The sequence below is a fragment of the Carcharhinus amblyrhynchos genome, chromosome 1, assembly GCF_965287045.1.
Source record: "Carcharhinus amblyrhynchos chromosome 1, sCarAmb.v2.hapA, whole genome shotgun sequence".
Taxonomy (NCBI): Eukaryota; Metazoa; Chordata; class Chondrichthyes; order Carcharhiniformes; family Carcharhinidae; genus Carcharhinus; species Carcharhinus amblyrhynchos.
Genome location: NC_137324.1, coordinates 139,487,332 through 139,512,990, shown reverse-complemented (window position 1 = coordinate 139,512,990; position 25,659 = coordinate 139,487,332). Strand labels below are relative to the sequence as shown.

General features: G+C 42.6%; 1 protein-coding gene across 3 annotated transcripts in view; it reads right to left on the bottom strand.

Moving 5' to 3' along the window:
• LOC145345562 (neuropeptide Y receptor type 1-like) overlaps window positions 1-25,659 on the bottom strand; it is a 43,127-nt gene that overhangs the window by 11,855 nt on the left and 5,613 nt on the right. For all 3 annotated transcript variants that reach the window (XM_080193403.1, XM_080193410.1, XM_080193416.1), the window contains exon 3: window positions 9,977-10,865. In XM_080193403.1, coding sequence (XP_080049529.1) covers window positions 9,977-10,765 — 789 coding nt within the window. In that variant the 5' untranslated portion in view covers window positions 10,766-10,865. The remainder of the gene's footprint in view (window positions 1-9,976; window positions 10,866-25,659) is intronic.

Here is a 25,659-nt window from a genome sequence, read left to right as displayed (position 1 = left end):
CTCCTCACTGAAAAGACCTAAATTTATTTTAAAGAAAAAAAAAATTACTGTAACTGTTGAGGTGAAACTCTGGGTTCCTGCTGATCCATCAAGATGCAAATTACTTTCAAGCAACTAATTAAGTTCTTTACTACTTTCATGAACACTTGAATGAAATTATTCAGTTCTGTTTTTGAAGTTCATTTTCTCACAGTATTCTGTGACAGCGTCGTTTTAATTACACACCCTTCAGTTAATCAAATCTAAAGAAAATAAATACTAGCAGCTTCCACAAAACATATATTTCAAGTTTTTCAATTTTCAAAATGAAAATAAGAAATTAGTATTTTGTAAAGTCAAAACATACCAAATTTATCACTGATAATATTTTGGCACTACAACCCCCGATGATGTTAGCGCACTGCAAACACCAGGAGCAGAGATTTTCCATGTTGCTATGAAAGTCAAAGGTTTGTTGTTCTATTTTTCTTCCTCATGCCAGTCCAAGTCAAGAAGGTTGGCAGAGATTGTAATCAGTTGTGTTAGATATTCAAGTCCCCAGTCACAACAAATGTCTGAAACAGTGAATAAACCAACTCAAATCAAATGAGCATTTCTTGCTCACTCATTGCAATGTTAAACACTACAGTTCAGACCCACTGCAACATTAAATTATTTGTCAGATCAGATTATTAAAGTAAATGGGTAAAAGGTAAGGAAAATGATGAGAGTAGATGGCTCCTCATAAGGAGCTTTTGCGTAGGTATAATGGGTAGATTAATAAATATCCAGAATTATATGACCAAAAGAATGTACATGATTCGCAAGGTGAAATTCCTCCCAGTCTTGAATTTGGGGGCAACAATGGTCTTGTGATAATGTCACAGGACTAGTAATCCAGAGGCCCAGGGTACATGAGTTCAAATCTCACCACGGTCGCTGATAGGATTTAATTTTGATTCATAAAGTCTGGAATTGAAAGTTTGGGACAATCTTGGGCCTGCGTTCGCCATCCACAGGAATGTTGGTGGTGGCTCAAGACCTGGCCACACCTGGAAATCACAATCTTGTTGGCAAGACCACAATTTCAGATTTTTGCCACACCTTACCTGAGATGTAATCAATTTACATTGACTTTAACAGGTTAACACACTATTAAAGACAGATATTGAGCCCTTGCCATATATTCAAGCTGCATCAAAGTGATGTAACGTTGGTGTGGTTTAAAACAGGTTCATCCAGACTTGGGGATCCCCCAGATGTATAAAAATGAGTATTGTCCCCAGGGGAGAGGAACATAGCCAGGCAGTGGCCTGTTGGGGTCACAAATTGGATTCAATTTGGTTTTTGGAGCAAGCAACAAATAGATTTGGGTTAGCCATATCCATTCTGAGCATTGGATTTGTAACTTCAATGATAGAGTAAAATATTTTTAAAAATGCCCAATGCCTCTGGCACTGGTTGCCACATGTCCATGCCAACTTGGCAATGCCAGGGGTGTGCCCCAGTGGGAACATCAGGGGGGAAGCATGAGATTAACTTATATGTGGTGGTGGGCAGAGCAGATGTGGGAGCTGAGATGGCCATTTGACAGGGGAGAGAGGTGCCTACACTGACTGCTTGAGGGGTGGGGGTATCAAGGGATGAATGTCAGCTCTGACTGGGGACGGTAGGAATGGGTGAGTACTGCCTCCAGTTGGGGGGTCATGGGAGGGGGGGAGGTGTGGGGGGGTGGAGGTGAATAAAGTTCTGACCAGGGCTGATGTGGTCTGATTGTCTGATTGGAGGACAGTGGGGGAGGTGGGGGTGGGGGGGGGGGGGGGGCGAGTAGGTGGGGATGTTGAATGTTGTATCTGATTTGGAACGGTGGGGAGAAGAAATGCCAGCTCCAATTGGGGACAGGGGTTTGGAGATGAAATGCCGTCTCTGATCAGGGGTGATAGGGTAGCCCCTGAGACCTCCATGGTGGGGTGAAGTTGGAGTGGCGGGGTGATAGGGAATTTACTTTTTGCTTTGCTTGGGGTGCTTTTTGTACACCGCATCCTGATTTCAGTGCTGCCGGGCTGTGCCAGTATGTTGCGGTGCCTCCCCCCCATCCCCACCCCACTCCACCCCCACTGCTGCACATGACAGTAGGGAACACCCCTATCTACTTTTTTGTGACAGATGGTGGTAAAATTGGGAAGGAAGACTGGCCTGTTTCTTGCCATTTTTGGTGAGTGATCATGAAACTAGTATTAATTGTCCCATAAATGAATAAAGGGAAGGATTGCAAGTTAAATCTTTAGTACAGTTTTTTTTTCAATGATGTGCCTTTTCAACTGGTGCTGAATATCTTTAATGCCCTGAAAATGACCTACAGGGTGATAATGGTAGAATTCACATTGCTTCATACTTGTGGTGTTGAATTTTGCATGCTGAGAATAAACATCAATTTTGGCACAGAGTTCAGTAAATTGTGCAAACTTTGATTCATTTGAAAGTATCAGTGTGCAGACCTTTGCACACATACTAGGAGCAAAGATTCAGAAAAATCTGCTCTTTACTGCATGGACTGGCTTCTTTATAAAAAAAAGCGGCATCCTGGAATTTCTGTGAACAATTCTTTTCACTATAAATGTTTAATATGTATCAAATTCATGTCTCTGCTATTGTACAAGAAGTATCAACTTATTTATTTTAAATAAATTAACACATTTATGAAGTGAACAGAGAAAAGAATTTGATACAAGCACATTATGCACTCATATAACAACAGAGCTTACAAAAGCAATTAGGAAAGCAAAAAGGTGATATGAGAAAGCTCTGGCTAGTAAAATTAGGGAAAATCCCAAGATATTCTATAAGTATATCAACAGGAAGAGGATAATGAGGGAAAGGGTAGGTTCATTAGGGACCAAGCGAATAATGTGTGGGTGGAGCCAGAAGACATTTGTAGTGTTGAACAAATACTTTACATCTGTCTTCACCCAAGAAAATGAGGAAGAAGGTATGGAATTCAGGGAGAAAGACTGCGAGATTCTTGAAGCAAGAGAGGAGATTGCAGAGGCTTTAACCCAATTCCTCTCAGGCCATGGGGGAAGTGGAGAACAGCTAATGTGGCTCCACTATTTAAGAAGGGTTGTAGAGATTAGCCAGGGAATTACAGACCAATGAGTCTCATGTCAGTGGCAGGGGAGCTACTGGAGAAAATTCTGAAGGACAGCATCTATCTCCAGTTGGAGAGGCAAAGCTTGGCCTGAGATAGTCAGCATGGCTTTGTCAGAGGGAGGTCATGCCTAACAAATTTGAATTTGGGGAGTTGACCAGGGTGTGTAGTTTGAGGATGGTACAGTTAATGTAGTTATATGAATTTCAGTAAAGCCTTTCACAAATTCCCACACGGAATTCTTTAAAAAGGCAAATGCACGTGGTACAGGACAATTTGATTAAGTGGATTCAAAATTGGCTCAATTGTAGGAGACAGAGGGTGATGGCAGGAGGCTGCTTTAGTGACTGGAAGCCAGTGTCCAGTGGTGTACCACGGGGATCTGTGCTGAGTCGACATCAATGACTATGTGGGGGTAGAATTATTAAGTTTGTGGATGACATATAGATTGTTTGAGTGGTTAGCAGTGCCATTGAGTGACTTGGACTGAAAGAAGATATAGACGGAATGGTCAAATGGGCAGATAGAATTTAACCCTGAAAAAAGTGTGAGGTGATACATTTTGGGAGAAATAATTTAACAAGGAAGTATTCAATGAATGGCATGACTAGGATATTCTGTGGAACAAAGGGACCTTGGTGTCCATAGGTCTCTGAAAGTGGAAGGCATGTTTAAGATGCAGCAAATTCATCATTTGGATGAACTCCATAGGATACACAGACATTATATTAAACCTGATACAACATGGCCAATTTCAAGTGGAATAATGGACATTTTAAAGACAGCATTATTTTAAAAGTTACATTCAAGCAAATGGCTGCAAACCAAACAGAGGGATATACAACACCACCAGACAATCCAAGGAGTGAATGAAGGGGGCCATGTGTTGTGGCAGAGCTATTGTTAAGATTATGCAGTGGGGTGTCGACAGCCCTAGCCAATTACAGGAGAGACAATGGAAATGGTAATGAGTTTTACCCCAGCTATATAGAATAATGCCTCCACTAATGGGAAAAGATTTAGCAGCTCCAGGAAACCACCTTGGCATACTTAGCAATACATCAGATACCTCCTGAAACAGTTTAGGCTCTTTGTCATTGAAACTGATCAAATCACTTTCATCCTGTAAGCACTTTGCATCCCATTGTTCTGAAACTGATCAATGGGAGGAGTCAGCCAATTTGATAAACTACCAAACTCTGGCCAAGGACATACAAGGAGGAGAGGTGGTTGATCTTTCAGCAGTTAACTCAGAAAGGAGTTCTGTGAAGTTAGGGTCAGGAGAGTTGTGAAATTGGGAAGGAGTGAATCGAAGTGTCCAGCCAGACAACTACGTCATGGCAGAGGAAAGAACAAGAAAGATCCAACAGCAAGGACCTTTTGTTTTTGAGAAGATCAGAGGAATAGTGAGTATATTCTCTCAGCCTTCAGAAATCCCCCAATTAGGTAAAGGTTGAAGAGGGGTCTAGGATTCTTCGTGTTTTTGTGTAAATTGTGTAAATGGTGTAATGCTTTCGAATTTACTTTGTGCCATTAGTTTTCTTTCCACAGTATCGTATTGTAGTATCTGTTTTGTCGACTGAATTTGGTTGGAGTTACTCTTGAACAATTTATTTTTAAATTAACATTGACTAGTCTCTCTCTCTCATTGTCCATCTTGGTGAGTCACTAAAAAGCTGGAACAGAATTCTGGAGTACAGAACCGTAAAGAGGCTGAGCACTTCGAAACTGCTCACTCAAAGGATTCACTGTCAGGAGTAAACAGTGGCCCCTCTCTCTCTCTCGCTTGTGAAGCTATCCCAGTGTAGCACTTCTGGGTTGTATTTTACTATCCACAAGAAAGACAGTCATAGGTGGCAGCCAGGGTAATTCATGTGGCATAAGGATAAGCTCACTGGTCAGGAATAAACAGTGAATCTTTCTCCCTCTCTCTTGCAAAGCTGTCCCAGCATGACACTTCTGGTTGTGAGCTGATTACCAGTAGGAGAGACACACCCACAGTTAGCAGTGGCATCCGAGATCAGTCTGCATGGAGAGTAAAAGGACATTTATACATGTTAGTCAGATGGTGAAAAAAGATTATGGGACACTTGCCTTTATCAATCAAGGCCTAAATTACAAAATAAGGGAAGTCGTAGAACTTTGGTGAACACAATTAGAATAGTGTGTGTAATTCTGGTCGCCACATTTTAGGAAGGATGCGACTGCACTGGAGGGGGTGTAGAGGAGGTTCACCAAGATGCTGCCTGGGATGGAACATTTAAGTTATGAAGAGAAGTTGGATAGACATGGGTAATTTTAATTGGAGCAGAGAAGATTGAATGGCGATCTGATCGAGGTATACAAGATTATGAAGGGCACGGACTTTGTAAATAAGGAGCAGCTGCTCCTGTTAGTTGATGGGTCAGTCATGAGGGGACATCGGTTCAAGGTGAAGGGCAGGAGGTTTAGGGGGACTGTGAGGAAAAACCTTTTTATCCAGAGGGTGGTAATGGTCTAGAATGTGCTGCCTGGGAAGATGGTGGAGGCAGGTTGTCTCACATCCTTTAAAAAGTACCTGGATGAGCATTTGGTAAGTCAAACATTCAAGGCTATAGGCCAAGTACTGGTAAATGAAATAAGGTGGAAGGTCTGGTGTTTCTTGCATGTCGCTGAGGTTTCTCGCATGTCGGTGCAAACTCAATGTATGATTCTATGATTACTCCACAATTTCTAGTCTGATATGATTTCCAACAGATGAAAATTGATTGCAAGAGCTCTCTGTAGCTCTAATGCAGTGTTGAAAATCAATATTACATCACTGACTATTATTGAGAAAACAAAGTTTGTTGTAAAAAATAGAGAGGAATTAGAATCTGAGAAAACGAAGAGTAGGAATGTCTTACTACAACTGTATAGGACATTAACATTGGTTAGCACTGCTGCCTCACAGCGTCAGGGACCCGGGTTCGATTCCCAGCTTGGGTCACTGTCCATGTGGAGTTTGCACATTCCCCCCGTGTCTGTATGGGTTTCCTCCAACCGTCCAAAGATGTGCAGGTTAGATGGATTGGCCATAAATTGCCCCTTAGTGTTAAGGGGACTAGCTAGAGTAAATGCGGAATAGGTGCTGGGTGGGATTGTGGTCGGTGTAGACTTGATGGGCCGAATGGCGTCCTTCTGTACTGTAGGGATTCTATAATTAATGAGATGGTCCCTAAATTACTGTGCACGGTTTTGATCTTTTTAAGAAAGGATATACTCACAATAGAAGTAGTTCAGTGAAGGTTCATTAGAGTAAATTGATTCTTGAGGTGGCAGGGTTGTCTTGTGAGAAAAGGTTCTGCAGGTAGGGCCTATACTCATTGGTGTTTAGAAGAATGAGGGGTGATCTTATTGAAGCATGTAACATACTGAAGGATCTTGACAGGGTAGATGCTGAACGGATGTTTCCTCTCATGGGGAATTCTCAAAATAGGCTGCACAATTTAAAAATAAGGGATCTCCCATTTAAAACTGAGATGAAGAATCTCTTCTCAGAATCATTATTCTTTTGAATTCTTTCCTACAGAGAGAAGTAAAGGCAGGGTAACAGAATATATTCAAGGCTGAGTTAGGCAGATTTTAGAAACATGGAAACTTATGCTGGAATTCTCTGGCCTCGTATGCTGCCCACTGCTGCCAGCAAGAATGGGAATTTGGCAGTCAGCCAAAACTCCACTCACTGCAGTAGCATTGGAGAATCCCAGTCACAGGCGAGGTCAGAAAATTCCAGCCATAGAAACTAGGAGCAGGACTGGGTAATTTTGCTTACTAAAAATTACAATTCCTTCTCTCGTTAAAATTTTTGTGGGAGTTGTATAAAAATACATTGCAGGAAACACTGCTATATTAGAGAGATTTGTTACAAATGGGGGAAGAATTTCTTTGATTTACTATTGTGTGAAACTGCTCATCAAGATGAGGTTTATGACTGTAAAGTTTTCCATGATATATGATATGCAAGTGGTTATGGCATATCAGAAGATCCTATCCTAAAGGACATATCTATTTAAAGTACTTCTGAAGATAATACCAAACAGGTGGGTGAAGTCCTTAATGAGTACTTTGCATCAGTTTTCACAAACGAGAAGGATGTGGTGGATAGTGAGTGTAGAAAGGAAGATGTTGACATTCTAGACATGTTGAGATAAAAAAGGAGGAGGTATTGGAGGATTTGAAAAACATTAAGGTGGACAAGTCCACAGGAAAATCAACATCCACATCAAGTCCACAGGACCAGTTAGGGGCTATCTCAGAATACTGAGAGAGGCGAGGGAAGAAACTGCTGAGGTCTTGGCCAAAATCTTTGTATCCTCCTTAGGCACGGCTGAAGTACTAGAGGATTGGAGAGTTGCTAACATTTTCATCTGTTTAAGAAGGGCAGAAGAGACAATTTGGGAAATTACAATCCTGTTTGCCTTACATCAGTGGTGGGAAAATTATTGGAGAAGATCCTTAGAGACAAGATGTACTGACATCTGGAAGAGAAGAGACTTATTAGACATAGGCAGCGTGGTTTTGTGAAAAATTGACGAGGGCAGGGGAGTGGAAGTTGTATACATGGACTTCAGTAAAGCCTTTGATAGGGTTCCTCATGGCAGGCTGATATGAAGGTGAAGTCATATGGGATCCTAGGTGAGTTGGTAAGATAGCTACAAAACTGGCTTGCGCACAGAAGTAGAGATGCTAGCATTGGATTGGGATAAGACTTGGCACAGAAAGCAGAGAGTAGCAGTGGAAGGGTATTTTTTGGAGGTCTGTGACAAGTGGTATTCCACAAGGTTCAGTGCTGGGGCCTCTGCTGTTTGTAATATATATAAATGATTTGGAGGAATTGTAGGTGGTCTGATCAGTAAATTTACAGATGAAACAAAAATTGGGGGAGTAGCAGATAGTAAGGAGGATAGTCAGAGCTTACAGCAGGATATAAATCGGCTGGAGAGTTGGGCCAAAAGATGGCAGATGGAATTTAACCCAGAAAAATATGAGGTGATGCGATTTGGAAGGTCTACTGCAGAAGGAAAGTATACAGTAAATGTATAGAAATATTAGCATACACAGGGTTTTAAGTGTGCAAATCCAGGGTCCCTGGAGGTGGAAATTCAGGTGGACAAGGTGATCAAGAAGGCATATGGCATGCTGGCCTTCATCAGTCAGGGCATTGAGTTTAGGAATTGGAAAATCATGTTGCAGTTGTATAAGACTTTAATTAGGCTGCATTTGATGTTTTCTGTACAATTCTGGTTGCCACACTATCGGAAGAGTGTTGATGCATTGGAAAGAGTGCAGAAGAGATTTACCAGGCTATTGCCTGGTTTGGAAGATATGGGCTATAAAGAAAGGTTGAACAAACTTGGATTGTTTTCATTGGAGCATTGGTGGATGAGGGACGACCTGATAGAGGTTTGCAAGATTATGACAGACTTGGATAGAGTGGATAGCCAGAGTCTTCGTCCCAGTGTTGAAGGGTCAATTACTTGAGGGCATAGGTTGAATGTGAGAGGGGGAAAGTTTACGAGATGTAAAGGGCAAATTTTTTACACAGAGGATGGTGAATACCTGAAAAGTGCTACCAGAGGATTTGGTGGAAGCAGATTCTATAACAACGTTCAAGAGGCATCTGGATAGATACATGAATAGGCAGGGAATAGTGGGATATGGATGATGTAGAGATAAGAAAATATTAGATTAGAGAGGCATCTGTGTTGGTAAAGGCTTGGTGGGCTGTAGGGCCTGTTCCTGTGCTGTACTGTTCTTAGATCTTGGAGTACCTAAGTCAGTTTTCCTTAAACAAAGTCTGCTTTATAGATTTTGATCATTATTTTTCTGTGAGAATTTAAAGCAGTTCCATTTTTTAAGAACTACGTATGTTACGTTACACTTTTTTTCTATTCCCGCTGCATTGTTAGAAACTGCAAAACGAAAGCAGATATTTTTAGAAACATTCTGTAAGTCAAACAGTATCTGTGGGCTAAAATGTTAACGTTTCTCGGAAAGCATACACCCTGACACTAACCTGCCTGTTCTCGCCACTGATGCTGATTGACTTGATGTTGGTTGACTTGTTGAATCAAACAAAATTAAAAGTACATAGAAATTAGAACATAAAAATAGGCCGTTCAACCCATTCAGACAGTTCTGACATTTTGTCTCTATGCCAGCAAATAGTCCTCAGCACATCGCTTCCAGCATTTTCAGTAGATTATTCAGAAGATGTAATTGGATATGAAGGAAAGAATTCTCACAGGCTGTTTTCCTACTCTCTTGCAAATGACTCAGCTACATCTAACGATACTCAAATATCAGCCAGGATTGATATTCCAACTCAGATTAGGAACAACGTTATAGTTGTTGATGTGTCTCTTATATAAAATTCTTACTTTCAGTATTATGAAAATAATAGGAAGCCAATGAAGGGAAATTTGCATGAAATTGTGACATGTATAAAAACTGTGCAATTACCAGGATCCAATAGTGTCAAGTTTGCATGCCCGCTATAATTATTTTAATAATAGTTAAATAATTGGAAAACAACTTATCAAACTCAGTCTACTTAAAATTCTTGATCGGATACTGCCAACTCTTCATAGCAGCTTACTGCATTATGACAGCACACATAATAACTACCTGCTGCTCTCTTCAAAAAATAATGGTACTCTTTTAAAATTTGATCATTATTTTAAAATGACATCAGGTTGCATAATATTGAAATCCACCAATTGAGCCAAGGGCTTGAAATGCAATCATACAGGATTTCAAACCAAGCCAGCTTTCATCACATGCAAATTAATTAGATTATCATAAAACCTAAATATTCTTCCCACTTACTTTGAAGTAGCAGATGAATATAAAGCAGAGGGGGGCGAAATACTGCATTACCAGGAGACATGTAGTATAAACCAGTCTTTGGTTTTCTGATGGCCACTGGTCAATGCACAAGTAGTTTCCAGCAAATTCCTTTGAATATTTTGGGTCGTAGTGGAACTGCTCATCGGTCAGAACGTGAAAAAGGGGGAAAGGCAGAGATGTGAGCAGTGCCAGTACCCACATGATGACAATGCTTAAGTAAGCATGCTTGTTATTTGGTCTCCAGCCTCGGGGGTTGATTATCAACTGGTGGCGCTCAACTGCAATCAGCACTAAAGAGAAGATGGAGACTGTGATGGAGACACACTGGATCATGGAATTTAGCTTGCACATGACCTCACCAAAGATCCAATGGTCCATAAAAGTGTAGACAAATGTGAATGGCAGGCACATAACACTGATGAGCAAATCGGAGACTGATAGGTTGACAATCAGAATGTTTGTAACATTGTGCATTTCTTTCTGTTTCATGACAATAGTTATCAGTAGCAGATTGCCAGTTACTCCGAGAATGATGATAGCACTATAAACCAGCGCTAGCACAAAAATCATGGCACTTGGAGAATAACATTGGTCATAGTGGCCCAAGCTAAAATTTCTCTCAGAAGAGTTAAAGGGATTGGAAAGATTTCCAGCATAAATGAAAGCTATCCCATCCATGTTGCCTCCAGACAATATTCCCTCAGTGCAAGGTGTTGCTGTGTCAACAATAATTTGTTTTCTCTCCTTTGCAGGATAAAATGTTTTCATTAAACTGATTTCTGGAGAGTGTTGGTTTCACATTTCACCTTACATCTGATCATCAGATTCAATATTAATCAGCATATTTTCCTTTTATGTACGGATCTTCCTGCAATTGAAAAAAAACATAATTATCATGAATAGAATACACAATTGCACAAAAAAAGTTACTGAAATCGAACCACCTGGGAACATGCTGAGAAAATCAAGCCAGTGGGTTCAATTGCTTGATCAAAATAGAATGCACCCAAATCTTTGGGACAAATCTACACCGTGCACTTTTATATTTGCGGTTTTCATACACCTGGTACTGCAATTTAGATGTTAATCGATAACAATTTTTTTGTAAACTGATGTTCTGGGAAAATGTGGACAAAAAAATTACTTGTGAAAGGTTAAAATCAAATCATTGTTTGCACTTGTGGAATTGATTTATATAGATGATTTAGAAGGTTATTGCTTAACAGGCTTTGCCATGGTCAATTATAGAATGATAGAATCCCTATAATATAGGAGACCATTCGACCCATTGAGCCCGCACCAACCCTCTGAAAAAGCATCCCATTCTGGCCCTCCTCTCTGCCCTTTCCCCATGACCCCATCCATTTACCATGTCTAATCCCCCTAAACTATACATCTTTGGAGTGTGAGAATAAATCGGAGCAACCAAAGGAAACCCACGCAGACAAAGAGAGACTGTGCAAACTCCACACAGACACTATCCAAAGCTGGAACCAAACCCAGGTCCCTGGCACTGTGAGGCAGCACTACTAACCACTATGTGGCCCCTACTAATTTCTGTACTATTGTGACACCCTTCTTCAATATTTTCCTGTGTAGCTTAATGAATCTGTATTTTCTCATTTCACTTTAACCCACCAAATCATAACAAGAATATCTCCAGCAATGGTTTCTTTGTATGCTCCTGAATCATTACGTTTAGACTCGTAAAAGGATCAATCTTACAGCCTTATCTGTCCCTTGTGCTGTACTTTGGCAAAATGATTCAAAGATATGGGTTAGCTTCTGTGTGTACGCTAATGACATCCAGCTCTGCCTCTCCACCACTACTTTCAGAAATTTTCCATTCCTTCACATCTTACCTCTTCTGTAGCCCCCTTCATTCATCCCACAATGTTCCATGACTTCAGCTATCCAGATCCCCTGTCACCCTGTCTGAGGCCCAAGCAGATTAACCTGCCAGATTTCCCCCTGTCCCTGAACATCTCCTACCAGCCTCAAAATTGAAGCCAGCTAGAAAGTAGGAATAATTGGGCACCTAAGTGCCTGAATCAAGATGAGGAATCTCACTCAACGTAACATTTCAGACAGATTTGTGGGCCGCCCACCCATGAACATTCTGGCCCTATTTGCAGATAGGGCATTGCAAAATTATGGCCATTTTAATCCTGTAATCTCACAAACCAAACACATATTACTCTCCACAATGTCTTTGGTTTCCCCCCACCAAATTCCTTGTAAATTTGTCTTGTTACTAAAATCTTACATTTCAGTGTTATTTCATCATAATTTATACACTAATTTATCCAATTTACAATGGCAAAGTCACAGAATCAGAGTTTTACAATACAGAAAGAGGCCCTTCAATTGTGTCTGTGCCAGCCATCAATATCTATCTATTCTAAAATCAGATAGGATGAATAAGGAATATCAGTTACTCTGAATTATTACTACATATCTTTTGCATCGACTTACAATTTTAGAAGTAGTAGTAATAAATTTGAAGTTCCTTTGGACTGCCTGCTCAATGTTTTGAAGCTCAGTCCATGTTGGTAACAACAATTACACAGCTTTACATAGGCTATTCAGTGAAAGTACTTTGCTAGGTCCATGAGGTTGGGCTATTGGAGTATGAGCTCCTTGATTGAGGTCTACATCTTGGCGGTCCACAGTGGATCTCCCCCCACTATCTTGGGGACCTGGGGTGGAGAATGTGGCAACAACAGTACCATACAACTGTAGGTTGCACCAGTTCACAGGCTCCCCAGCATGCCCTTTTTGCAAGCTTATGGAGTCTATGAGCCAAGCCTATGTTGCATGTTCTAGACTGCACAACCTTTCTAAAAAACCTTTTACTGATGTTCTGTTTGCACTTGAGCTCCATGCTCCTGATCTACAGGAGGATACAAAGAAACCATTGTGGAGCGGGGCAGGGAAAGAGCAGGACCATTTTGTGAACTTGCTCCTGGGCCTGGCAAGGCATGCCATCTATAGGTCCAGGCACGGGCGATTGATGAGGTCCTCCAATCTGACTGTCTACCCCTCTACTGTGGCTATATTTACAGCTGGGTATCCCTGGAGAGGGAGCATGCAGTGTCCGAGGGCACCATGCCCACTGGGCACTGCAGGGACTGGGGTGTATTACTGACTCCCTTAATCACATTTTAATTTGATGCTTTAAGTTTCCTTTCTGCTTTGTCTTTTGTTTTGGGTGGTTCCCCTCCTTTTAGGGAGCTGCCCCTTTTGAGTTGTCCCTAAGTTAGTTAGATTTTGTTCATTTGGTTGGACAACCAAAGATGTCCCTGACTGAGGTCATAATTGCCCGCCCAATCAAGGAGCCTCACCTATAGAGAAATATGGGAATATCAAATCCACTGGTATTTCTAATTCTGACTTTATACCTGAAACACTCTGGACTGGAATTCAGTTTGTATATAAAGGAAATCTGATGATGGGATACTGGCCTCTGAGGAGTCATTTCTTACAGCAGAGAAACAGGTTATTTAGTCCACGCCAGTGTTTATGTTCCACTCAAGCTTCCTCCCATCTTTCCTCATCTAAATCTACTATTGTAACCATAAATTCCCTCATATGCTAGTCCAGTTTCCTCTAAAATGCTTTAAAATGCATAAAATGTTACTTGCTACAACTGGTGTCTGTAGTAACAAATTCTATGTTCTTACAATTCTTTAAGTGAAGAAGTTTCAAAGAACAAACAACAACACAGCACGGAATTCCTTTTCTTTGTGGCTATCTTATATTGATGGCCTCTAGTTATGTTCTTTCCCAGAAGAAAAAATGTAAGCTGGGATTTTCCAGCCTCCCCCCTGCGTGTTTTCCGGCATGATCTTCCAGTCCTGCATTATTATGTTACACTCGCTATTATCTCCTCAAAACAATTCAATATGGTTAGTCAAGCAAATGTTTCCTTTTTGAAATCCATGTTAATTATTTGTTATTGTATTTCTCATTTCCAGATGCAAAACTGGAGTCAATAGGAATCCGGGAGAAAACTCGCCATTGGTCCAAGTCATACCTAATACAAAGGAAGATGTTATGGTCTTTGGTTGGATGTCAATCGTCTAAGTTCCAGGGCATCACTTCAGGAGTTCCTCAGGATAGTGTCCTCAGCCCAACCATCTTCAGCTGTTTCATCCAGGACCTTCCTGACATCACAAGGTCAAAGGGATGATACTCACTGCTAGGGTACTGGACCAGAACTCCAAGTTACACTAGGAAGCCAGAATGGATCCCAACAATTTCCCTTTTTGGCATAGATTGAGGCTAGGATATTTCTTTCCAGGGTGATTCCATTAATAAAGTATGGATCCTTTATAGTCAAACAAACTGTATTTAATAACACAGTTTAATGTAACTTGAACAAATTAAGCAGCATAACTATTAACAGTTGACCAATACTTAAAAATGAAAAGAAACAATTTTACTTTCTAGCTTATGACTGTTCCAGTTGCAAATCAGGCCCATTCATGCATTGGTTAACACAATTTTTAAACACATAGTTAGCAAATCAGGCATACTTGCTATAAATTGTATTAAAGTCTTCATAGAATCATAGAACCCTACAGTGCAGAAAAAGGCCCTTCGGCCCATCAGGTCTGCACCAAACACAATCCCACCCAGGCCCTACCCCCATATCCCCTACATATTATACCCACTAATCCCTTTAACCTATGCATAAGGGGCAATTTCTTACTATGGCCAATCAACCTAACCCGCACATCTTTGGACTGTGGGAGAAAACCAGAGTACCTGGCGGAAACCCACGCAGACACGAGGAGAATTTGCAAACTCCACACACACAGTGACCTGAGCTGGGAATCAAACCCAGGACCCTGGAGATGTTAAGCAGCAGTGCTAACTGCTGTGCTAACATGCCGTACCGTCTTGAAGCATTCAGAGATTTTGTGGAGAGTGGGTGAGTTCTCAGGCACATGCCTCTCATTCAAACAGAACTCCAACAGCAACTTCAACTTCAAAACAAACTGTAAAAGTTCTTTCTCTCTGTTACAGACCCACCTCTGCATATAAACCGCATCATCACATGATCCTGTCAATCAATATTTTGTGTACACAAAAGTCCATTAGCTCTATCAGAGCAACAAATTCCTAGCTGACATTAATAATTAACTTGCTATTACAACCCTTGAGCCAAATGTTTTCCAGATACACCAACTGCCTGTAGAATACAGCTGAAGATTTAAACCTACAACAGAAACATGAAAAAACCAACGTTCAGCACCATTTACAACTCCTCAGGTTCTGAATCAGTCCCTGTCCCTATTCAGAAAGACATGGACAACAATCAGGCTTTGGCTGATAAGTGACAAGTAACATCAGTGCCACACAAGTGCCAGACGATGATCATCTACAACAAGAATCTAAACAGCTTCTCTTGACATTCAATAGCGTTACCTTTGCTGAATTCTTAGTATCAACATCCTGGGGCGTATTGCTGATCAGAAACTTAACTGGACTAATCATATAAATATTGCATGTAACCCACCTGCTGGCTACCATCTGCAAGGCACAAGGTAGGAGGGTAATGAAATTCTCCCCACTCGCCTGGATGAGCTCAACTTCAACAACACTTAAACTGCACACCATCCAGGAGGAAACAGGCCACCACCCCATCAAGATTCTATCCATCATCATAAACATTCACTCCCTACGCCACCAACATACATGGGTGGCACAGTGGTTAGCTCTGCTGTCTCACAGCCCCAGGGACCCAGATTTGATTCCCGGCTTGAGTCACTGTCCGTGCAGAGTTTGTATGTTCTCCCCATGTTGGCGTGGGTTTCCTCTGGGTGCTCCAGTTTCCTCCCACAGTCCAAAGATGTGCCAGTTAGGTGGATTGACCATGCTAAATTTCCCCATAGTGTCAGGGGGACCAGCTAGGGTAAATGTATGGGGTTATGGGGATAGGGCCTGGGTGGGATTGTGGTCGATGCAGATACAATGGATTGAATGGCCTCCCTTTTGCACTGTAATATCCTATGATTCTCTGCAGTAGCAGCAATGTGTTCCATATCTAAGATTCATTGCAGCAACTTGCCGAGTTACCTTCAAGAGCAGTTTTCAAAGCCACTCAACCACCAAGAAGGACAAGGTAAACAGATGCATGGGAATACCATTCCCCTTCAAGTCAAATGCCATTCTGACTTAACTGTCTATAAGCTCAGTCAACTCCAAGCCAAAGCTAAATTGATCACTATAGATATCATGTTGGCACATTGGCATAGTGGTTAGCATTGCTGCCTGACAGCGCCAGAAATCCAGATTCAATTCCAGTCTTGGGTGACTGTGTGTAAGGAGTTTGCATGTTCTCCCCATGTCAGCATGTTTTTCCTCTGGATGCTCCAGTTTCCTCCCATGGTCCAAAGATGTGCAAGTTAAGTAGATTGGCCAAGCTAAGTTGTCCTTTAGTGTCCCAAGATGTGCAGCTGAGGGGAATTAGTGGGGTAAATACATGGGATAAAGGGTAAAGAGGATAGGGCAGGGGCGGGCTTGGTAGGATGTTCAGTCGGAGAGTTGGTGCAGACTTGATGGACTGCACTGTAGTGATTCTATGAGTCTCTGATCTATAGTTTGCAGATGATTGCAATGCTTTTGACATTCCACGCACCAAATTTGCAAGCCATTCTGAATGTCTTCAAATCTGTATGAAAAAATCTTGGCCTGTCCTTGAATGTTGGAATCATAGAATCCCTACATCAATCCACTGAGCCTGCACCGACAACAATCCCACCCAGGTCATATCCCTATAACCCCACATATCTACCCTGCTAATCCTCTGACACTAAGGGGAAATTTACCATGGCCAAGCAACCTATGCCGCACATCTTTGGACTATGGGAGGAAACTGGAGCACCTGGAGGAAACCCATGCTGATACAGGGAGACGTTGCAAACCCCACACAGTGAGTCACCCAAGGCTGGAATTGAACCTGGGCCCCTGGTGCTGTAAGATGGCAGTGCTGACCACTTTGTCACCATGCCGCCCTTAACTAAACTCATGCATTAACCCATGTGTGGTCAAACATTCCACTCTGTTTTTTTGTCGAAGGAGGGACTGTAGAATATATTGAGATTTCCCATATCTTGGCAGCAACCGCTCTTGAAAAACTACCATTGATGAGGAGATCCAATCCCAGATCAGCCGTACCAGCTTAGCCTTCTGCAAACAATGGCAGTGAATGCTTGCCAACAAGGACTTCATACATCGCCAAAAGCCCTCCTGACGTCACATTCTCTTGTACTGCAGGGTGTCTTTCAGCAACACATAAAAGTGCATGGGAAATTCCATAAGTACTGCTTCCACTGCATGCTCCTGATTTAGTGGAAAGACCATCGACCAAATACCACTGTCCTTCTTGAAGCCTGCTCATCAAGCATTCATGCAAAATGCTTGCAAAATCAATTTTGATGGACTGGATACACTATCCAGATGGTCAAAAAGTGTCTTCGCTGCTTGATTTTGTTTTTGCAATTCTCAAATAACCAGCATTTTAGGGAGCACAAAGAAAATTCTTCAAAGGCATCCTGAAGCTCTTCTTGAAGTCCTGCAGCACTGATGTTTATGGCTGGAAGAAGTTTGCTTCCAAATGTTCAAAATGGCAAAAACTTGTCCATCCAGCTATATCGCCCTTTCATCCACATCTTAATAATGAGGCAGTGAGATAGCAGAGAAGGAAAGAAAATGAAGCAAATCCTGCCCTGCAGGATTAATGTGTGGGACATCCCACCCAAGTACTCAAAGATCTGAGGGTCAAGAATTGGCATATTCAGTCTCATGAAGATCCAAGGCAGAAACTCATGATTCTGACTTGAAATCATTCATCCCTGAAATGAGGAACAGCCAACAGTGGCAACTGTTGCAGAATCAAAATCCTGGAACTCTTCCTATCAACACTGTGGCTATTCCTGCACTGGGGAGACTAAGCAGTTCATGATGGTGAGGCATTGCCACCTTCTCAAGGGCAATTAGGATGCTCAGCAAATGCTGGCATTACCAGTGATACCCATATCCCAGGAAAGAATGGGAAAAGCAAATCGCATTGCTCATCTTAGCAATCAGTGAAAAGTCTACTTGCTCTAACTTCTTGATACATACTGAAGAGAAATAATTACTTTATTGTTACCTTTTGATATTATCCTGTCTATCTCTTAATGGTCCTTTTACCCATCACAGTCTTCCTTTTTTTAATGTTTCTTGGTAACTTAGTTTCATAGCTCCTTCTTAATTGTTTTTTTTACTTCTCTCCCAAACTCATCAGACTTCCTCTTATCATGCACTCCTTGCTGCCAATGTACTAGAGGTTTATAGCATGGAAACAGGCCTTTCGGCCCAACTTGTCCATGCCACCTTTTTTTTTCAAACCACTAAGCTAGTCCCAATTGTCTGCATTTGGCCCATATCCCTCTGTACCCAACTTACCCATGTAACTGTCTAAATGCTTTTTAAAAGTCAAAATTGTACCCACCTCTAGTACTACCTCTGGCAGCTCATTCCAGACACTAACCACCCTCTGTGTGAAATAATTGCCTCTTTGGACCTCCCGCCTTAAACCTATGCCCTCTAGTTTACCTCCCCTATCTTTGAGAAAAGATGTTGATTTTCTATCTTGTCTATGCCCCTCATTATTTTATAGTCTTCTAGAAGATCACCCGTAAGCCTCCTACATTCCTGGGAAAAAAGTTCTACTCTATCCAACCTCTGCTTATATCTCAAATGATCAAGTCTCAGTAGCATGCTAGTAAATCTTTTCTGCACTCTTTCTAGTTTAATGATATCCTTTCTATAATAGGGTGACCAGACCCATACACAATATTCCAAGTGTGGCCTTACCAATGTCTTCTATAACTTCAACAAGACATCTAAATTCAGTGTTCTGACCAATGCAATCAAGCATGCCAAATGTCTTCTTCGCCACCTTGTCCACCTGTGACTCCACTTTCAAGGAGCTATGAACCCCTAGATCTCTTTGTTCTATTCTATTATTCGTATCTAGATAGCCACATGAACAGACTGGGAATAGAGGGATACAAACGAATGGTCTAGTTGGGCTCATGAGCAGCGCAGGCTTGGAGGGCTGAAAGGCCTGTTCCTGTGCTGTATTGTTCTTTGTTCTTTGTTCTATTACTCTCACCAATTCCCTACCATTAACTGAGTAAGTCCTGCCCTGGTTCAATCACCAAAATGCATCATCTTGCATTTATCTAAATTAAACTCCATCTGCCATTCATCAGCTCACTGGCCCAAGTGGTCAAGATCCCATCATAATCCTAGATAACCTTCTTCACTATCCATTATGCTACCAATCTGGTGTCATCTGCAAACTTACTAACCATGCCCCATAAATACTTATCCAAATTATGAATATAAATGACAAATAACAGTAGACCCAGCACCGATCTCTGAGGCATACTGCTGGTGACAGGCCTCCAGTTTGAAAAACAACTCTCTACAACCATCCTCTGTCTTCTGTCGTCAACACAGTAAAAAGTCTGACAACACCAGGTTTTAGTCCAACCGATTCATTTGATAATACTCACAAGCTTTCGAGGTTTCCCTCTTCGTCAGGTGAATGGAGAGTTCTGGCCTCAGACAGAGCATATAAAGCACAGACAGTTTAGAGATTACTGATTAGAATGCGAATCCTTACACCTAACCTGCTGTTCAAGACCTGAAGTGGCTGACAATGTGAGTGGAAGGAGCACTGATCACAGGTTAAAGAGATGTGTATTGTCTCCACGCAGTACAGTAAGTGAGGTTTTGCAAACCCAGGCAAGTCACGGGGGTTACAGATAGTGCGACATGAACCCAAGATCCCTGTTGAGACCGTCCTCATGTGTGCGGAACTTGGCTATCAGTCTCTGTTCAGCGACTCTGCGCTGTCGTGTGTCGTGAAGGCCGCCTTGGAGAATGCTTACCCGAAGGTCAGAGGCTGAATGCCCGTGACCACTGAAGTGTTCGCCAACAGGAAGGGAACAGTCTTCGATGCGCCACAGCGAAAAACCGCACCGATCTCCTCAGAAGGCAAACATGGGACACAGTGGACAGAGTACCCTTCATCGTCCAGTACTTCCCCGGAGCGGAGGAGCTACGACATCTTCTCCGGAGTCTTCAACATATCACTGATGAAGACGAACATCTCGCCACGGCTATCCCCACACCCCCACTTCTTGCTTTCAGACAACCACACAACCTCAAACAGACCATTGTTCGCAGCAAACTACCCAGTCTTCAGGAGAACAGTGACCACAATTCCACACAACCCTGCCACAGCAACCTCTGCAAGACATGCCGGATCATCGACATGGATACCATCATCACACGTGAGAATACCATCCACCAGGTACATGTTAAATACTCTTGCAACTCGGCCAACATTGTCTACCTGATACGTTACAAGAAAAGATGTCCCGAAGCATGGTACATTGGGGAGACCATGCAGACGCTACGACAATGGATGAATGAACATTGCTCGACAATCACCAGGCAAGACTGTTCCCTTCCTGTTGGTGAACACTTCAGTGGTCACGGGCATTCAGCCTCTGACCTTCGGGTAAGCATTCGCCAAGGCGGCCTTCACGACACACGACAGCGCAGAGTCGCTGAACAGAGACTGATAGCCAAGTTCCGCGCACATGAGGACGGTCTCGACAGGGATCTTGGGTTCATGTCGCACTATCTGTAACCCCCGTGACTTGCCTAGGTTTGCAAAACCTCACTTACTGTACTGTCTGGAGACAATACACATCTTTGTAACCTGTGATCAGTGCTCCTTCCACTCACATTGTCAGCCACTTCAGGTCTTGAACAGCAGGTTAGGTGTAAGGATTCGCATTCTAATCAGTAATCTCTAAACTGTCTGTGCTTTATATGCTCTGTCTGAGGCCAGAACTCTCCATTCACCTGACGAAGAGGGAAACCTCGAAAGCTTGTGAGTATTATCAAATAAATCGGTTGGACTTAAACCTGGTGTTGTCAGACTTCTTACTGTGTTTACGCCAGTCCAACGCCGGCATACCCACATCATGACTTCTATCGTCAAGCCAATTTTGTATCCAATTGGCTACCTGGATCCCATGAGATTTAACGTTATGCAACAAACTACCATGCAGTATCTTTTCAAAGGCTTTGCTAAAGTTCATATAGACAATGTCAACTGCACTGCCCTCATCTACCTTCTTGGTTACACCTTCAAAAAACTTAAGTTTCTGAGACATGATTTTCCACTCACAAAGCCATGCTAACTGTCCCTAATCAGTCCTTGTGTCTCTAAACGCCTGTATATCCTATCTCTCAAAATACCTTCTAACAACTTACCCACTATAGATTTGAGACTCACAGGTCTGTAATTCCCGGTTTTTCCCTGCAGCCCTTTTTAAACAAAGGCACAACACTTGCTACTCTCCAGTCTTCAGGCACCTCACCCCGACTATCAATGATTCAAATATTTCAGCTCAGTGATCCGCAATTTCCTCCCTCGTCACCCACAACATTGTGTGATACATTTCATCATGTCCTGGGGATTTATCTACCTTGTTATGCTTTAAGACTTCCAGCACCTCCTTCTCTGTAATATGTACACTTCTCAAGCTATCTCTATTTATTTCCCCAAGTTCTCTAACATCCATGCCTTTCTCAACAATAAATACTGATGAAAAATATCCATTTAAGATCTCACCCATCTCTTGTGGATCCACACATAGATGACTTTGTTGATCCTTAAGAGGGCCTACTTCCTCCCTAGTTACTCTTTTGCTCTTTATATATTTGTAGAAGATTTTTGAATTCTCTTTTGGTTGATCTGTCCCCTTTTTGCCCTCTGATTTCTCTCCTAACTCTACTCCTACACCTTCTATACTCATATGCCTCCTTCTTCTTGACCAGGGCCTCAATATCCCAAGTTGTCCAGTGTTCCCTACTTCTACCAGCCTTACTAAATATAAGCCTCTTTCCTAACCTCTTATGTTTTTATTCATCTATGGAATCCCACTAGTGTTTAGATTTTTCTTTCATTTTAGTGGATTGTAGTTCCCTGTGTTCTATTGAACACAGTTTTAAATGGTTCCTATTGTTGTTGTACATTGTTGCACATTAACTGCCCATTTTGTTTTTTCAAGTTCTATTCTCAGCCCATCAAAATCAAGTTTTCTCTGATCTATAAACTTGATTTTCATCATACTTATATTCTTCTATATTTTCATCTTAATGCCTCGTACATTATCGTCACTATTACTTCAATGTTCAACTTTTATTTCTCTTATTTACTCTGGATCCTTCCCAACTATTAAATCCAATAGTGAATTGTCCTTGTTGGGCTTTTTTACATATAGAGTTAGTACAGAAACTTTGTTTTCTCATCCCATTTATCTGCCTCTTCTGTCCTATTATTATCATGGTAGATGAGATCCGCTATGATTATTATTCTCAATTCTCTACTTGGTCCGCGTAATGTTTCTTCCACCTCCCTTTTCCTATTAGATGGTCTGTGAACTACAACTAGTAGTATCATTAATCTTTTATTAACTTTTATCTATCCATATGAATCAATTTTTGTCTTGCTGATAGCTTTGTCTCATTTTTCTACTACCATTATATTCTGATTAAATGGAGTTAGTCCATTTCCCTCTCTACATTTTCTAAATATATTAAATGCTGCAATGTTTAATTTCTGATTACATTTTGCCGTAGTCATGTCTGCTTCCCCCTCCCAATGTTATGTTGCAAACATGTTGGGTGAAAACTTACCAAAAAATGGCAGTGTTGATTAATGCATGAAAAATGGCGTGTTCCTCACTGACAGCACTGGCATGTTTCGGGGCCGAATCTTATGCCTTATTAATTTTTATGCCCACGAGTTCCACAATACTCTATTGGCATGTTCTTCTGATCCACCCTCCCTCCAATGACTTGGGGGCAGCATGGTAGCACAATGGTTAGCACCGCTGCTTCACAGCACCGGGGACCTGGGTTTGATTTCTGGCTTGGATCACTGTCTGTGTGGAGTTTGCACGTTCTCCCTGTGTCTGTGTGGGCTTCCTCTGGGTACTCCAGTTTCCTCCCACATTCCGAAAGACATGCTGGTTAGGTGCACAGGTGCCAGACTGTGGAAACTAGGGGATTTTCATAGTAACTTCATTGCAATGTTAACGAAAGCCTTACTTGTGACTAATAAACAAATTTTAAATTTTAAACTGCTGCAAGCACTGGGAAACTCCATATAAATGGCTTCACAGCAGTTGTTCGACAACAACTGCTTTTTGGAGGGGACCCCACCAGGTTGGTGGATGGAGTGGAGCAGAGGCAAGATACACTCAATGCCTGCTCCAGGAGACAACCTTCCAGCAGGGTCACCACCTCTGTTTGGGATGCAGTGGCAGCCCTGGTCAGTGCAAGTACAGTAAGAAGTCTCACAACACCAGGTTAAAGACCAACCAGTTTATTTGATAGTAATCCCACAAGCTTTTGGAAATGCTGTTCCTTCATCAGGTGTGTGTGTGACCTTTCACAGACCTGATGAAGGAACAGCGTTTCCAAAAGCTTGTGGGATTACTGTCAAATAAACTGGTTGGTCTTTAACCTGATGTTGTGAGACTTCTTAATGCGTTTACCCCAGTCCAACGCTGGCATCTCTACATCAGTGCAAGTACAGCAGCGTGGAAGGAGATGAATGATCTTTGCTCAACCAGAGTAAACGAATCACTTCCAACCTCCCTCAGGACTTCTTCACATACTCCTTGCACCCCCAACCTTTCTCACACTCAGTCACCTTGGCTTTTGCTAACACCAGGCACCAGGTGCCCCCAACTTCCTCCCGCACCAACCCCCCCCCCCCCCCCCCCACTGCACCCCCCCCCCCCCCCCCCCCCCCACACACACACACACACACACACACACAATAACCATGTTCCTCCAGTAGCTGCTAATCTCTTCACACTCTAGTTATCAGTCAAGCTCCACTCCTGCCACACCTCATCACCATCTTAAATGTCCACACTGCCATTCATACTTTCCCTAACCATATTATTGCAAGACAAACGCAACCACAACAGGTGTCGGGGGTGCAGCTCCTGTAGTTCAGAGGGGGTCTTCTCCAGCCCCACCATTGAAGAGGTGACACAGCTGTCACCTGTACCCGGCACCAGTTCCCCAGTGGGTTCAATAAATTTCACAGTAACTTAATTGCAGTGTTAATGTAAACCTTACTTGCGACTAATAAATAAACTTTAACTTTACTTAAGTAGGCAGGCTTCTGGGTAACTCACTGGTGATCACTTCATAGCTGAAGATCTACAGCAGGCGGAGGCAGGGATGTTCTACAGAACTGGCACATGTAGAGATGTCCGAAACCAGGACTCTACTGAGCCCCATGCCAATGATGTGCCCCTTGGCCCAGTCATCCCATAATTGCTGGAGGTGCAGAGACGCAAATATTAGAAAGGAATGACAGCAGCCCTCCTTGGAATGCAAACCTGATTGGGGGAATCCCATTGCACTCTATCCAAGGAGATGGTGCCGTCACTGCAGCACACTGAGGCTAATGTTGCAAAGTTGGCATCTGCACTGGAGATCTTGGTGCAGGATGTGCACTCCATGGAAGGAGATGTCCGCACCATGGCTCAGTATGTGAGCTCCCTGGTGCAGGCACTGATGGGAATCCATGAGCATCAATGCCAGATGATGGCAGTGTTTCTGAATCTCATTCCAGCTGCCCCTCCATCCCATGGAGCACAGCGGCTGCCAGGGACCCAAAGGGAAGAAGACTGGCAAGAGTACAGCCTGGGACCCTCCAGTCAGGGAACCCTAGGCACATCCAACCTGCCTGACACCCCCCTCCCTGTTTATGACACATCTCCAGCACCTAACACCGAGGAGAGTAGTAGTCAAACATCTATGCTGTTCGAAAGCAGGCCTAACCCTCCAGATCCTGTGCCCCCAGGGGATGGCCATCAAGGTCATCTCAGGCAAAGTTATCTCAGGCATGGGAGTTGGCAGGTCACCTCAACGTCAGCTGTGGATCCTGAGGTACACCTAGACATAGTGGGAGGGTCAGTAAAATTAAGAAACCATTGGAGTTAGTGGGCACAATTGAATATAGGCACCAGTGTTAATAGGTCACCCTTTTATATTGAATGTTTTGCATTAAATTTCACTTCATTCATCCATAGTGACCCCACCTGGTCTGTTCAGGCCACCAAGCTTAGGGAAAATAAGAACATAAGAACATAAGAAATAGGAGCAGGAGTAGGCCATCTAGCCCTTCGAGCCTGCCCCGTCATTCAATAAGATCATGGCTGATCTGTTGTGGCTCAGTTCCACTTTCCCGCCCTCTCCCCATAACCCTTAATCCCCTCTCTTATCAAGAACCCATCAACCCGCTTCTTAAAAATATTTAGCGAGGCAGCCTCCACCACTTCAATAGGCAGAGAATTCCAGAGATTCACCACCCTTTGAGTGAAGAAGTTCCTCCTCAACTCCGTTCTAAACCGCCTCCCCTTTATCTTGAGGCTGTGCCCCCTTGTCCTACTGTCTTTTTTGAGCGGGAAGAGTCTCTCCACCTCTATCCTATCCATCCCATTCATCATCTTATACGTCTCAATGAGATCTCCCCTCATTCTCCTAAACTCTAA